The sequence below is a fragment of the Fimicolochytrium jonesii genome (assembly GCF_025526975.1).
Source record: "Fimicolochytrium jonesii strain JEL569 chromosome Unknown EV422scaffold_6, whole genome shotgun sequence".
NCBI classification, from domain to species: Eukaryota; Fungi; Chytridiomycota; class Chytridiomycetes; order Spizellomycetales; family Powellomycetaceae; genus Fimicolochytrium; species Fimicolochytrium jonesii.
The window spans coordinates 321,747-336,071 of record NW_026515673.1 but is presented as its reverse complement, the minus strand read 5'-3'; the positions used below and the strand labels follow the sequence as shown (position 1 = coordinate 336,071).

The window sequence follows — 14,325 nt, the reverse complement described above, 5'->3', positions numbered from 1 at the left end:
CAAGGACAGACGGATCGGCGCGCGTCCGAAAGACTCCGACTGCGCTGTGAGTGTCCGACACGCGAGATGAACTGCGCACTCCATCCATGGCATGCCATTCCCACTGTTCGCCCCCCGCTTTCCCACCGCCCTTTTTTTCAGTTCGCCCCAAACGACCTCCTCGCGTGGACATCCACCTCCTTTGGCAGAGACACCGTACAGTGCTGTATCTTATCCCCGCCGCCGCAGCTCACCCGGCACTGCTCGCAAGAATGCTCGCCGCAGACCCACCTCCTCATGTCCTCCACGGTATCCTGCGAACTGCTGAGCCTTCTCCTTCGCATACCCTCTCTAACCTCCCTTCCGCCCTCGTTACACCCCCAGTCGAAGCATGTCTCCTCCCAACAGCAACTGCTCGCTACGACCATACTCGCAAGCACATTGAAAGCTTCCTCAGGGACACTCACCCTTCGGTCGTCTTACACACCAAACTTGCACAGGAGGATTTTGCTGATGTGCCGTTTTTGAGGGAGAATGTCGAGTTTATTAGGGTTTGTGAGGTTAGAGGTAGGGGATGCCGAGCGGAGGGATTGCGAGGAGAGTGCTTGAGGGGCGCGTGCGCAAGCGAGCGGTTGCTTGAGGCTTCCGAGCGGAGCAAGGAGAACGCGTGCAACGGCGAAGCCGAGCGAAGCGAGGCCGAGCCTACTGGGCCTCCGGCCCAGGATTGCGGATCACACACCATCCCAACATCCTCGTCGCGAGCGGAGCGAGCAGGGTATCGGTCATCCATCGGGTATCATTCAACCATCGGGTGTCGTGGGTCCACCCATCAACCATGACATGTTCGTCAATCATTTGTAGGAGCAAACGACGCTGCGGAGGTGTATACGCTCTCAGACACAGTACTATGCATCCACGTGTTCCAGTTGAATGAAGAGGAAGGAGTCGACCAGACGAGCGGCGATTCGGAGGACGATAATGTGATTGCTGCCAACCACTGGGTGTTGCCGGCGCGCGGACTGTTGGGCGTTTGGGATAGGTAAGGGTGATGACAGCATCCATATCTGCATGAACTCTCATCGCCAATCCCTCGTGCAAACCGTCATTTACGATCGGACAGTCTGATATACGACAACAACCTCCAACTGAAACTCCTCGACTACGTCTACACGAGCATGCTGTTCGGCGACCGATTAGTAGATCCGAACATCATCAGTGTCAACCGGGTGGCGCTGCTGCACGGGCCGCCTGGAACTGGGAAGACATCTTTGTGTAGAGCTTTGGCACAGGTGAGAATGTTTCAATGAGGAGGGCGGCAGAGACGAGATTCACTTCACTCATGCAGCGTTTCTACTTGACTTGATAGAAACTGGCCATCAGGTTGGCTGATCGCTACTCATATGGGAAACTCGTCGAGATCAACTCCCACAGGTATGTCGTCCGACCCCATCCCCAACGACACCCGCGCCCATCGCCTGCGAGAAAACTAACACCCCCCCCCCCCCCCCCCACCCCACCCCCAGCCTATTCTCCAAATTCTTCTCAGAATCCGGCAAACTCGTCATGCGCATGTTTCAACAAATCCACCAAATCCTCAACGACCAGGACGTGTTCGTCGTCGTGCTCATCGACGAGGTCGAGTCGTTATCCGCGGCGCGTAAAGCGGCGTTGTCGGGGATGGAGCCCAGCGATGCGATTAGGGTTGTTAATGCCCTGTTGACGCAGTTGGATCAGTTGAGGAGGAGGAGTAATGTAAGGCGGGGGTTTGAGGGGGAGCATGAGGCGCGGACTTTTGATTTGACCTTTTTCTTGTGGGATAGGTGTTGATTATGACTACGTCGAATATCACGGAAGCGATAGGTAGGTACCCGTCCATCTCCTCGAGCACCGACGCACTCACTCAAGCCCAGAAGCAAACTGACATCACTACGTAAATGTGGGATTTCTACCACAACAGACGTGGCATTCATAGACCGCGCCGACATCAAACAATACATCGGCCCACCCTCCCAACGCGCACGCTACGCTATCCTCGCAACATGCCTCAACGAGCTGGTCAAAAAGGGGTTGATTGCGGATCCCGTACGTCTAACCCCCCGTCTTGCCCAACGAACGGTGTTACATGATCCTAATACTATCTACAGGACACGCCGCTGGTTGATTTTAGGGAGATCCAGATATGGGCGTCGAGTCAAGTAACCGTGATGGATAAGCCGGAGGAGAGGGAGGTGTCGTTGATGCTCTGGGACTTGGCTGGTCAATGCGAGGTAATAGACAAAATCGCTTGTGCTCGAAGTACCAGATATGGAGCTGAAATGAACGGGACAAATTGTGCAATCACAGGGCTTCAGCGGTCGAACCCTCCGCAAGCTCCCTTTCCTCGCGCACGCCTTCCACCTCTCCGCGACACCCACGCACCGGTCCGTGTCGCTGAAGGAGTATGTGGTTGCGTTGAGGGAGACGGTAAGGACGGAGAAGGTGGCGAGGTTGAGTGTGGCGGGGGTGAAACCGGCGGTTGCGACTTTGGGGAGTGGGATGGAGGCTTTGGGGGTGTGATAGACGTGAGGCACAGAGGTGATGATTTGTGATGAATTGAACGTAAATCTGTAGGTGTTTATATAGAAGGGGATTGTGAGTTGTCTGATGGTTCACTCGGTATGCGATATGTAGAATACCTACGTACAATATATATGAAAATGATGCTGATGATGATAACCTCCCAGTGTGAGCTCAATTCCGTCTCCTCCCCTTCCTCGTATTCTGCACCAACTCAAACCCATCCTCATCCACCACCGGCTCCGGTCTCCTCGCAGCGGGTTCCTCATCAACCTCCATCGGTGCCGCACCTCCATCATCTCTATTTATCGATCCCGTGGCCCCCGCCTCGGCCACAACCTCCGCGTCCCCATCACTCTCCTCGTCACTACTACTACTGTCCTCGTTACTGGGATGCCTCTGACTCTGACTCTGCCTCCCCGCATTCCTCGTCCTCGCCTGCTCCGCCTTCCGCCTCATCTCCTCCACGCCCGTCGCGTCACCCTCCTCCACCACCTCCCTCCAACACCTCACCAGCGTCCGACCAATCTGCTCGGGACTCCCATCATCCAACTCCGCGTTGAAGATCTCGTTGAAGAACGCCTTCAGGTTCTCGGCGATCTCGTGCGCCTCCACGTCGGACTTGTACTGCGTGAAGAAATCGAGCGTGTGTTCGAGGAGCTCGGTGGCTCGTTGCGGCGTGGATGTGCCGGCCATTTGGTGGTCGAGGGCGAGTTGCAGGGCGGTCCAGCGGTCGAAGACGAGGCGGACGGCGGTCGTGAAGAGGGTGAGGCGGGCGGGGAGCGGGAGCGGGGTTGGTGGTGGGGTTGTCATTTTGTGAAAAAGGTGACGGGAGTGCAAACGGTAGAAAATGGGGATACAAGGGGCTGGGCTAAGTGTGATGATGACCACTATGACTTGGAGGATACCAGAGCTCAGCAAGTATAGGTAGGAGACAGCGTTTGCCGTTTTTCCAAAGAGATTGCACTGATTCGGGTTGAGCCGTGAGAAATCGAGAAAAAAAGCCGTCGAAATGTGGACGAGAAGGCGAAGAAGGCAGGAGGAAGAAAGGCGACGCTCTTGTTGTTTTTGTGGCTTGCACGCCTGTTACTAACGCTTGTTCCTAACGCGCTGTTAAGTCCCCGTTGCTTTCCACCCCTCTCTCTCTCTCTCTCACTCTCTCTCTAGGAAAAAAGGCGCAAGCTCCCGGCCCACTGCAGCTCGGTAAGTGCTTCTATCGACCATAGAGCAAACCCTCATAGGCGAGGGGAAGATAGTCCACCGACGGAGGCCTAGCACCCGGTCGCTTTACCTGTGTTGCTCGTCTGACTATCCCGTCTTCCCCAGCAGACCACTCCAAACTTTCCCGATCCCACCCTCATCCCATCCCAAACATGTCCCTGCGCAACCGCAAAACCACCACCGACCCTCTCTCCCCGCACGAATCCACCCTCCTGCAACACATCAACTCCCAACCCGACACCCTTGTCCTCTTCGCGCAATACTTTGCCAACTCGCGCCTCGCCGCACGCGCAACCGTCACCGAGGTCGATTCTGCAGGCTTGACGCTGCAGTATGTCGACAAGAATATGGAGGGGCAGTTGGCCCAGAAGGAGATTAGGATCCAGTTTGATGGGCCTGTGAGGGATGTGGAGAGTGCGAAGAGGAAGATCGACGCGTTGGGGAAGGAGGCTAAGGATGCAATGGGGATGGTATGTGAGCGAGCCATGCGAGACGCGAGCGCTTGATTCTCGCAAGGGAGCCTGCGACCTGGACCGAATACGAATTGCGCCGAGCGAAGCGAGGAGCAGGGATGCTTGAGGCAGGCGAGCTCTAGGCGAGCCACATTGCAGAATGCTTCCCCTAACCTCGGTTCTTAGCGAGCCTCAGCGAGCCCCAGATCTTCTAGCGAGCGAAGCGAGCTACGCTCCTGCATCGCCCCCCAATATCCTCGTCGCGAGCGGAGCGAGCAGGGCATCGTTAATCCATCGCTCTTCGGGTTCCCCCTCGTTTCGCTTCGCTTGATGGATGACGGTTGCTTTTTGATGGTTGCTCACCGCATCCCTCTCTTCGTCCCCCCACCAGAAAGCAGACAAGACCTACAAACCCCCCCGCGCCAACACCGACCCCCGCCTCACCTCACCCGGCGTCGCGCCCTACGCGGTCGCCATCATGGTCGTTGGCTGGACGCTCCTCTTCATCGGCGCCTTCGTGGACGAGATCCCCGCCTCGCTCGAGAACATCCGGCAGGAACTCGGCGGGGCCGTGCTGTTTGAAAGAGCGGCGATGGGGATTGTGATTTTGCATGGGTTGGAAACGCTTGTTGCGGTCGGCTTTGCGGTGTATGGACGGTTCCCGGCGGTGGATTATCTGGTCGCGATTGTTTACGTGATGGTGTTTGGGATAAAGTCGTTGGGGGCGACGATTAATGTGGCGACGAGGAGGAGGGCTTTGCTGGCATAGCGTCGGTCTCGTGGCCGCCGAGAATAGATATGCATCATCCTTGCACTCATCAATCTCACAAACAACATTCCATAACAACATGTGCTTTGCCTACTCGCGGATCTCAGAATGGGAGATGGAATTCCTATTCTACAAATGATGACCTATACCAATGGATGAAAATCAGATGAGGTACACAAAAAATGATCTATATATATGTGGGGGAAGGGAAGGATGGGGGGATAAAATAGATAAAAGAAGTTCGGAACCCCGACGCCGAACACTGCATACTTTCGCCCTCAGTATACATGTACATAGACAGCCCCACGCATCCCCCTCTATTGCTTCTGCAACTCCGCGGCAGCCTTCTCCGCCTCCTTCGTCCTAAAATCCGCAGCCCGGGTCACGATATCCTGCACCAGTCCCTGCGCCCCCGCCACGCCCTGCTGCAACAACGCGGCCGTATCCGCCCGATTCGCCAACCGCTGCATCGTGCCCTCAAACGCCACATACGCGTCAATCTTATCCAGCGGGGTCTCTAGGAATATATCCTCGTCCAGATCATCCAAATCCCATTCATCCTCATCCTCGTCGTCGTCGTCCGCACCGTCGCCGACGTAAGGTTGCCCTGCGAGATGCGTGTCGGTCGCGCTGGGGGTGTAGTCTGGGTTCTTTTCGGCGTTCTTTTGGTCGAGGAGGTCGAGGTACTCGTCGTCCTCGTCGAAGGCGTCGGCGTCGTCGGCGGTGTGGCGGAAGAGAGGGTCTTCGTCCTCGTCGTCGCTGGCGAGCTCGTCGTCTTCGTCTTCTGAGTCGAGGCCGTCTTCGTATAGGGCCTTTTCGTCTTCGCGAGCTACATGCGGGAGCAACATGGTTAGATGATGAGACACCTTGCGTGGAAGGGGGCCGGGTAATCGACCAAGACTCGCATCCCATACCTTTCAACGCAACAGGCAAAGTCTCAAAAACCTTGAAAACACCATTCAACATCTCCGTCCACGCCTGCCCCTGCAACGACGCCGGCAACTGCTGCACAGGCAGCTCCAACACCGCCGAAAGCGCCAATACGCACAGCTTCTTATCATGCACACGGCGGAACTCAGGGAGGTCCGTGAACCACTTCATGAAAAAGGCGGTGGTGGCGTTGCGCTGCTCGAGCAGCTCGAGTGTCGCGCCGGGGTTGTAGTAGAGCGCGTTGATGATGACTTCGAGGCAGCGGACTCGGTAAGGCGCTTTTTTGGCTTTGTTGGGGGCGAGGTAGGGAAGGATGAGGTCGATGAATTGAGGTACCATCTGGTTTAAGGAGAGCGGAGGAGTAAGCATCGCCTTCTGCGTCGCCTGATTGGAGCATGACACCTACCGCATCAACGTGACCAGGCAAATGCAACAACAGCAGCTCAATCAAATCACAAGCCCTCGCCCTAGTCGTATTCGAGTAATTCAAATCATTCGCACCCAAAGTGTTGTGGATAATCTCAAATATCTGCGCCTGGAGCTCCTGGCTGGTTGCAAACACCTCGGACCCGAACGCAATGTAGTTCTCGAGGGTGTTGGCCATCTCCTCGAGGTAGTCGGACGCGTCGGCTTTGTAGGCACCATAGAGGACAGTCCAGATTTGCCACATTGTTGGGGAAATCTTTTTGGCGCAATAGGTGAGGGTTTCGATTACTTCGAATACTTCTTGATATAAGTCTGCGAAAGCCATAAAGTTAGATTGAATCCCAAGTTCGACAGCCAGCATTTCCGGACATACCAGCAAGGTGATTACTCAGCACAAACGACAACGACGGCGCAATGATAACCTCCAACTCGCTCAAAATCTGCTGCGACGCCTCCATTGCAAGCACCAAAGTGCACAGCGTGCGCATCACACCCTGCGCAGCAGCCGTCTTCTCATCAAACGCCTCAGCCATATCATAGGAATCGCCCTCGTCGGCAACTTCCCGGGCCTCCGCCAACATCCTGAGGAACGTCTCGCTCAACTGCGATGCGAGCTGGACGGCGAAGGGCGTCAATTCGGAGGAAAAGTCGCCGACCAGGCTCTCGAGGACTTCGGTCAGGCTCTCCATGTCCACCTCGTTGTTGAGGGACATCATTGCTTGGATGATGTCCTGCACGTGGGGCTTCATGGCTTCGTGGATGGTGGGGACGCGGAGGTAAGGTCGGAGCGCCAATGCACCGCTGACACGGACGGGAAGCTCCGAGTCTCGGAGACAGTCGAGGACGCCGCGGAAGGCCAGTTGCTGGTGTTCCACGTTTTCAAAGTCCACGTCTTCGTACGTCAGCAGTGTGTTGCATGCTCGCGCACGGAGGAACCCGTACGGGCTCTTCAGCTCCGGAATCACATTGTGCACCAAGAAGGTCTCGATGTGATCTTTGATGGGCGATTTTGGGCTCAGAGCCAACGGGGCGAGGCAAGCCATCATGTGCAATGCGCCGTCTTTGTGGCGGGGGTTTCTCGTCTCAACGGGGCTCTCATTGTACCGCTGGATAATCCCGTTGATCAAGGTAACGGTGGGAACGAACGTTTGCTGGTTCCTGAGTTTTGTGACTTCGAAGAGGAGGGCTTCCGCGGCAGAGACAGGGCTGCGGAAATCGTCCATGGGGTTGTCCACCTTCTTCTGCAAGTACTCGACCGGATCATCCTCCCACAGCTCCTGATCTTCGTCGCTGAATGATAACAAGGGGAAAATGAAGTGCATGATGATGGTTTCGAGGTGGGGCTTGAGGATAGCCCACGTGCTCCTGGGCTTTATGCTGTAGGTAAAATGTCACGTTTTAGAGACGTTACTGACCAGGGCATGGAGCTCAACACACTCAACCAACCTGCTCTGCAGAAAGTTTGCGATCAACTGCTTCACTCTGGGCGAAAGCCAGACACCTCCAATAAGGAGCTCGATTTGGTGGAGGTACGCCGTCAAGATGTTTGGGGCGAAATGCTCCATAAACACGGCTGAGAACTGCTGGTATTTCTTTTCGGGTTTCCTAGCGTATCTGTTGGAATGCATTCGGGGTCAACAATCGACAGAAACCCCGAAACTAAACAATTCGAAATCTAACCTCTCGAACAGTAGGTTGAGGATGTGGTATGCCCACTTCTTGGCTTTCCACCAAGGGTGACGCTCCCGCTCGCTCTCGTCCTCAGGCATTCCTGGAAAGTCCGCGGTGATGGGCTTCTGAACCAATTGAACGAACAGGGTGCCCCAGGGAACAAGGGAGGCGGAGCTTTGCTGTGTTGGCGACAAGTTGAGGCGGATGGTCGACATGTAGATTCTCAGGATCGTCTTCAGGTTGAATCCAGCTGCCTCGGTGTTCAGAGTGATAAGGTGCGTCGCAACCGTGTACAGGATGGGGAGCCCCTCCTGGATAATAGGCTGAATGGGCGCGCGCTTCTCTTCGTCGCCCCATTGATAGGACTTTACAAACTCAAAGACAGCAGCGACACCGGCGGACACTGCTCCCTCGTCCGACGATTTGACCAGCGTCATGGCCTGTGTCAGGTATTCCGGCCACCTGTTCGCCTTGTTGTCATGTTGAAGCATGGAGCCCAGACAAGCGACCAATTGCACTCGGAGCCTGTGCGGCAAGTGGACGATCGCAGGGAGAATGTTTTGGCGAATCGACACCTTGTCTTCCTCTCCCAACGCCAGCTTTCCACTTGGATCCCATCCTCGTTGACACCTGTTCTTGAAAAAGACGGCCGCTGGGAGAGAGTGCGGAATGTCAGTAACGTACCGCCCACCTGTAGTTGCTCGTCAGGCTTACCAGCTTGTCGAACGGATTCGTTGGCCTCGGACGACCCAAGGATTTGCAGTACGGCCGGCAAGAACCCAGGAGCTATTTCGACCTAGCAAGTTTAGGAGTATTGAGGACGGGTGTTTTGAGGGTAAGATCAAATTACCGCAGCCTTCGAAGCCTTACCTTCTTCAGCTGCTCTTCGGCTGGCTTGCGGACAGCGTCGTCAGCCACGACGGTCGCGGAGAACAGTTGATACAGAGTTCCGGCGTCCATATTGGGCGAACGTCGGTGGTTCTGTTTGCGCTGGTGAGAAGAGGGTGTTTTGCGAGCCCCAAGCCTCGATTGAGTCTGAAGGACCGACAGCGGAGGGTTCTCAAAAAAAAGAGAACAAGCGACGCCCTTCACAGCGGGCACTGTCATTTTTTGCGCAACTGCTTTTTATCCGCTTTTCACCGAGTGTGTGATAACCGTGCAGGTTGCGATAGTTACCAAGTGCGGACGCAAAGGGAGAGGGCGTTCGATACCGGAGGAGAGGCTCGGGAGGAGGCGCGCCGCTCTCTCTCTCGATCACAAACCACTCGCCATCGGCCCCGCGGAGCGGCCTCGTTGATCGCCCCCGTTTTGATTAGGCCGTGTTTAGCTGCGCCCAGAATCAGACACTTTCGCTGCTAAACATACGTACTTGGAATAGCCTCAGGATTGCGTTCTTCATCAACACCACCGGCAGTTGCTCATAGCGAGCCAAGTGTGGTCCGCCCGCAAGGCACTTCGGGACGTTGTCGGAACACCTCGCAGGCCAATCAACGACGACGACGACTTGGAGTACTTTCGCTCGCAACGGCAGCCGCTACTACGTTGTCAAGTGCATCATCGGTTCTTCTGCTTCATTTGTGTATCACTTGTGTCAAAACCTCTGTCAACAGCAAAAGCTCTGTCAACAACAAAAGGTTCTCCTCCTATTACCGCTTGTAAAGCGGCGGTTGGCATTCCGACTTCCTCGCCGGGCTACTTTTCAGGTTCTTTCAACTAATGTCGTCGCAAACTCCTCCGAGCCCGAGGGCATATCGGTCCCTGCCTCGGCCGCCACGGTCGTCCCCGTCGATCAGCCTAAGATCAGAAGGCGCAGACGACACCTTTCGGCTTCCACGCCGACCTGTGGAAACAAAGTTCCGCAGGAGGTGGGTCTTCTTGTGTTCCAAGCAGCTGCCGGAAGCAGTATGACTGACAATCAAAAAATGAAATGGATCACTCACAGCGACGAAACACCAAACCGAGATACTCAGTCTGAGTCAAACGTTGCAAGATCCGGGACCAATATCGAAGGTTCACCGTCCCCATCAGGGGATTGGTGGGGAGGCATTTCGAAATGGACGTTGGGAAGGTTGAAAGGGAGACGAGACGGGAAGACGAACGGGGGCGCGGTTTCGTCGGAGGATGTTAGTGAACATAGCGCAGACGACAGGTATAAATGATGTCTTACTTTGCGTTTGGCGGTGTTTGCCGAGATGCTCACTCGATAATGACACCTCGAACAGCACCGGCAGCACCCCCGAAAACAGGCCCACGCACCTTGCACCTCCATCACAAAACTCCTACGGGCCGAGATCCGCATCGTTAGAACTCATCCGAGTGTTTGGAGTGCCACTGCCTTTGGTGTTGGAGCGGGAATCGGAACGGACTGCGCGGGCGCATCTCCAATCCGAGTTCGTGATACCAAGACGAGAACGGGATCCGTACGCTCACGCTGTTCCGTTGGTTGTGAGGGCGTGCGCGGCATGGCTGGAAAACACATGTACGTTCGGTTTGTGTCATCCTTTAATTCCTTTCAACTGTGCTAACCTTCTCTCCCACACAACAGCAATAACAAAAGAAGGCCTGTACCGTGTCCCAGGCTCCCTCCGGCGCGTCGCAGCATACCAAGAACAAATCGACACTGGAACCTTCGATTACATCTTCCCAGCGCACGAGTCGCCACATACCGTCGCCTCTCTCCTCAAAAAGTTCATCTCGTCTATACCCGGTGGGATATGGGGCGGTGGCGACGTGCAGATACGTCTGAAGGACGCTGTCAAACGTATGTTGCAGAGACGCCCTGCCCTGTCTGGACATTTGACTGGCTAACGGAAACTCACATTTATGTCTCTCCCAAACAGGCCTAACACCATCAGAATACCTAATCTGCCTCACCCACACCCTCCCCACCCCCTTCCACTTCTCCCTCCTCCGCTACATCACCCGTCACTTCAACCGCATCCAACGCCACGCCGACGAAAACAAAATGACGGCCGAAAACCTCGCCATCTCTATCTTCCCCGGCATGGACTCGGTCGCTGAGTTTTTGATTACGAATTGGGATAGCATCTTTTCCGATCAGCCGCTTCCGCAGCAGCAGAGGACGAGGAGCGATACGGGGATGGAAGCGGCGGGGTCGGTGGCAGCACGTGGAAGTGATGGGGAAGAACGGCCGACTAGCATCAAAAAGGCAGAAAGCGTCGCCGCATTGGCTGCTGAATGAAGATACCGGATTTAAGATTGTGGAAAAGTGCAGATACGCGGCGCAGTTAGATGGGACAGCACACTCCCCCACGCCTGGCGTGCTCTGTTTTTCTTGGGTCTCCCTGCCTACCTACTTCCTATCACTGCTCCTCGCAACCGTTTTTTGGACGTCTTTCTGTATTCTGTTCTGCCGCAACCGACCCCGGGGTTATCACACCCCCGCTCCCCCCCACTTTGCACGTAGCCATTACATACTCGCCCGTTTACGCCATACCCGCCACCGCACACGGGGGGATTGAAGTAAAAAGGTGGGGTCGCAAACCCCCCTTGGGAGCGCTTGGCCACCTCATTCTTGTCATAGTTTTGTTCTGTGTTTTCCCGGAATGTACATAGTTTTGTGTTCCATCGTATAAGCGTATAGTCGGGGGCGCGGGCGGGGCGGCGCATGCGCACATACAGAAAATGTACATATCGGGGGTTGGCACCGGCGTCAGTTGATTTAGTCAGTTATCGCGTGTCACCGTTCTATTATCATCTCCGCGTTTTCACAATCGGTAAACTGAAGTGGTGCTCTTTATCCCGTTCAAAATGACGGTGTTGTCCAGCGGCACGTATTGATGCGTGAGCAGCTTGATGATCTCCTGCGCGACGATGCCGCCGTGGAGGGAGGCTATGGAGTGGAGAGAGGAGGTTCCTGCGCGTGTGCTGTAGGGGATTGGATTGGAATATTAGCCACGGTATAGGAAGGAGTTGGAGAGGTGTACGTACAATTCTTCGATGAACTCGTTGCCTACAACCGTCGTCTCGAGCCCGCTTTGGTTTAGAAAGGCGTTTAGAGACTCTCGTAGGCCCGCGATATCCGCTTCGACGTCGCTATTTGACTCTCCTGCAACAGAAGACTGGTGAGAATACTGCATCTTTGACTTTTTGCTGAAGTGGGCGTCGAAAGTTCACCTGGATATCGTCCGTTCACTGCTCGAAACCGTTCCGCGGCCCTGAAGAGGACATACCAGACGATGTTGTCGTCTGGATCTGACAGCCAGTTGCCTAATACCCATCACCATCATCAGTAACTCAGCACTGCCCCATCACCTACTTCTCCTAGCTATACCCAGCTGTTTGAGCCCAGGACTCGTATGCGCATACTCCTCATGTATAGACGAATACCGGATAAGTCTGAGATGCGCGGCGTTCTTGCAGAAGCGGTCGATATCGGGGGTGGAGATCGGGTTGGAGCGCTTGGAGAGCTCGACTAGGGATTTGACGCGGGTGGCGACTGCGGCGGCGTCTTCGCGGGCTTTTGCTTTGTATCTGTGAGAGTGAGAGATTGTTAGATCGACTGTTACATCGCCCTCTCCGATGCGACGGTGTGCTTACATCGTTTGCAGTTTGACATAGGAGTCGGTGTCGGCATGCATGTCAGGGACGGTGCCTGCGAGAGGGAGGTGGCCTTTACCCTCGTGAGCAACGAAATCCCGCACGGCCCTCGCTATGATCCAAAAGTCTGGCGTCTGGAACATATGATATGTGAGTGGTCCTGAGGTCGAATGACATATAGGACCGAAAGACTTACGTTCGGCGTGATGACATCGGCGGCAGAGTCGTTCAGGATGGCGCTGATAGAGGATGGTATCTAGATGCTTGGCGTATCAGACAGACGTCAGGACGCCAATAGATCACGGCATGGCTTTTACCGTGGTAGGCGCCCATGCACGATATGCAGCAGCCAGGGCCTCCTCAAAGTTCTGCTCTTCCGCGAGACCCGCGCGTTGTTTACTCCGGATCAGATCTTTGAATGCCGCTCTTTCGGTGCTGTTCAGCGGGAGATGCCCTTCATGCTGGTATGTGTGAGCCCACGTGGTCGTCTTGTAGTATCGACGTGAAGTGAATTACCCACCGATGCTTTCCATTCTTCCAGGCATCTCAGAAGGATGATGACATATGGGATGTGCCCGTACGCCATGGAATCCAGTTGTTCAAAGTCGATGGACGATGCGAACGCTTGCAGGCTCTCGAATGGGCAGTCCAGCCGCAGATCGACGATTTGCTCCGGATGTGATTCGACCACTGCCAACAGGATCTCAGCGTCCATGTCTCAAAACGCCCCTACCTTACACGACTAACCTGTATGTTCACGGCACTGAATCCTCGCATACGCAATGAACCCATGCACCTTCACCGTAACGAACGGCACATTGAACTCCCAACAAAGGTCGGCAAGTTTGAGCGTGTACTCCTCGGTCAACTCACTAGCGACTACCAGCGTGAATTGTTCAAAGAAGTGGCGAGACTGGTCTATTAGGTTTTGCGGGTTCTGCGATCGGTTAGTGACTACACTGGAAAGAGCGTCCTTCAATCCAGCCTCACCTCTTCGATGGCTTCCCCCTGCACTTCCTCGTTGAGCTCTTTTAGGAGGTCGGTCACCACTCGCGCTCGTGATTGCCCGACACTTTCCGGAAGAAGGAAGAAGTTGTTCCCGAGGTCGGTTTGGGTCACCAGCTTGTCATCGACGACTGTAAACGATCCGATAGCTGGCGGCGGAGGGTCACTGAACTGAAGAGTCCTTGGGCTTTATCACGGCGTATTGGTACTTACCAGGCAAGATGAGGTTCTTGAGAATTTCGCTCCCGACCGCTGTCGCATTCAAAAGACATATTTTGGAACTCTCCAGGGCAGCTTGGCCGTGCGCTTGCCAAAGTCTATGAAGCCAACAGTGATACCGGCTTTAGTGATTTGCAGGCAGCCTGGCTGGGAACAACCGTTTCACACAGAGGAAACCCTGGGACAGTGGGGTTATTTTGTCCTTACGACTGAGCTTCACTCACCGCAATTGCCTGTCATATTTTTGCGTTCTGCTGTCCAACATGTTGCACAACCAGACTTTCTTGTGGGATACTTTCCTTGGAGTTGAACGAAGTGATACGGAGCTTGTCAACCTCGGCTGTGAACCTCGCAGACGGCGTCAGTTGATCTTCGCTTTGGGAGTGGACATGGAACAAGCCAGGCCGTTTTGCTTTGCCAGTTGGTGATGACGGTGCGAGAAACGCGTCGGACTCTCGTCCACCGAGTCCACTCGCTTCCTCCTTTTTCCTCGGTTTCACAACACTTCGCCATAGACGGCAGGTCCTATTCGAGTAC

The 14,325-nt window shown here is 55.0% G+C and overlaps 8 protein-coding genes across 8 annotated transcripts; 5 read left to right on the top strand and 3 right to left on the bottom strand.

The window, feature by feature from the left end:
* Positions 1-32: 32 nt before the first annotated feature.
* Positions 33-820, top strand: EV422DRAFT_522752 (uncharacterized protein; the record flags this gene model as incomplete). The annotated part of the gene is made up of 1 exon (XM_053069851.1): positions 33-820. The coding sequence occupies exon 1, from the start codon at positions 87-89 to the stop codon at positions 816-818; it is 732 nt and encodes a 243-aa protein (XP_052927120.1). The 5' UTR covers positions 33-86.
* A 19-nt stretch (positions 821-839) lies between these two features.
* On the top strand, positions 840-2,535 carry EV422DRAFT_494174 (P-loop containing nucleoside triphosphate hydrolase protein; the record flags this gene model as incomplete). Its single annotated transcript, XM_053067722.1, has 8 exons — positions 840-1,018; positions 1,100-1,268; positions 1,346-1,410; positions 1,503-1,731; positions 1,800-1,839; positions 1,937-2,094; positions 2,193-2,246; positions 2,323-2,535. Coding segments are annotated over 8 exons (1,107 nt in total), but the record flags the coding sequence as incomplete, so codon positions are not given.
* EV422DRAFT_384990 (Pre-rRNA-processing protein TSR2-domain-containing protein) lies at positions 2,489-3,672 on the bottom strand. The gene has a single exon (XM_053066807.1). The coding sequence runs from the start codon at positions 3,346-3,348 to the stop codon at positions 2,710-2,712; it is 639 nt and encodes a 212-aa protein (XP_052927118.1). The 5' UTR covers positions 3,349-3,672; the 3' UTR covers positions 2,489-2,709.
* Positions 3,670-4,409, top strand: EV422DRAFT_522745 (uncharacterized protein). Its single transcript, XM_053069850.1, has one exon. The coding sequence runs from the start codon at positions 3,909-3,911 to the stop codon at positions 4,260-4,262; it is 354 nt and encodes a 117-aa protein (XP_052927117.1). The 5' UTR covers positions 3,670-3,908; the 3' UTR covers positions 4,263-4,409.
* EV422DRAFT_522741 (uncharacterized protein) lies at positions 4,400-5,055 on the top strand. The gene has a single exon (XM_053069849.1). It carries the CDS (start codon positions 4,687-4,689, stop codon positions 4,975-4,977), a length of 291 nt encoding a protein of 96 aa, XP_052927116.1. The 5' UTR covers positions 4,400-4,686; the 3' UTR covers positions 4,978-5,055.
* A 239-nt stretch (positions 5,056-5,294) lies between these two features.
* Positions 5,295-8,964, bottom strand: EV422DRAFT_494357 (armadillo-type protein; the record flags this gene model as incomplete). The annotated part of the gene is made up of 8 exons (XM_053067738.1): positions 5,295-5,806; positions 5,892-6,246; positions 6,314-6,645; positions 6,707-7,710; positions 7,780-7,947; positions 8,014-8,656; positions 8,719-8,800; positions 8,875-8,964. 8 exons carry the CDS (start codon positions 8,962-8,964, stop codon positions 5,295-5,297), a joined length of 3,186 nt encoding a protein of 1,061 aa, XP_052927115.1.
* Positions 8,965-9,542: 578 nt separating this feature from the next.
* On the top strand, positions 9,543-11,260 carry EV422DRAFT_384818 (Rho GTPase activation protein). Its single transcript, XM_053066806.1, has 5 exons — positions 9,543-9,869; positions 9,947-10,153; positions 10,227-10,483; positions 10,550-10,765; positions 10,845-11,260. The coding sequence occupies exons 1-5, from the start codon at positions 9,721-9,723 to the stop codon at positions 11,204-11,206; spliced, it is 1,191 nt and encodes a 396-aa protein (XP_052927114.1). The 5' UTR covers positions 9,543-9,720; the 3' UTR covers positions 11,207-11,260.
* A 472-nt stretch (positions 11,261-11,732) lies between these two features.
* EV422DRAFT_494247 (ThiF family protein) lies at positions 11,733-14,053 on the bottom strand (the record flags this gene model as incomplete). Its single annotated transcript, XM_053067730.1, has 12 exons — positions 11,733-11,892; positions 11,956-12,049; positions 12,112-12,234; positions 12,299-12,498; positions 12,565-12,698; positions 12,761-12,820; positions 12,882-13,025; positions 13,085-13,254; positions 13,312-13,501; positions 13,555-13,718; positions 13,783-13,886; positions 14,013-14,053. The coding sequence occupies 12 exons, from the start codon at positions 14,051-14,053 to the stop codon at positions 11,733-11,735; spliced, it is 1,584 nt and encodes a 527-aa protein (XP_052927113.1).
* Between the last annotated feature and the right edge of the window lie 272 nt (positions 14,054-14,325).

Coding starts and splice junctions, on each gene's coding strand:
- EV422DRAFT_384990 (XM_053066807.1), bottom strand. CDS start 3,348: ATGACAACCCCACCACCAACCCCGCTCCCGCTCCCCGCCCGCCTCACC.
- EV422DRAFT_522745 (XM_053069850.1), top strand. CDS start 3,909: ATGTCCCTGCGCAACCGCAAAACCACCACCGACCCTCTCTCCCCGCAC.
- EV422DRAFT_522741 (XM_053069849.1), top strand. CDS start 4,687: ATGGTCGTTGGCTGGACGCTCCTCTTCATCGGCGCCTTCGTGGACGAG.
- EV422DRAFT_384818 (XM_053066806.1), top strand. CDS start 9,721: ATGTCGTCGCAAACTCCTCCGAGCCCGAGGGCATATCGGTCCCTGCCT. Junction 10,154..10,226: donor GAACATAGCGCAGACGACAG/GTATAAATGATG, acceptor CACCTCGAACAG/CACCGGCAGCACCCCCGAAA. Junction 10,766..10,844: donor TCTGAAGGACGCTGTCAAAC/GTATGTTGCAGA, acceptor TCTCCCAAACAG/GCCTAACACCATCAGAATAC.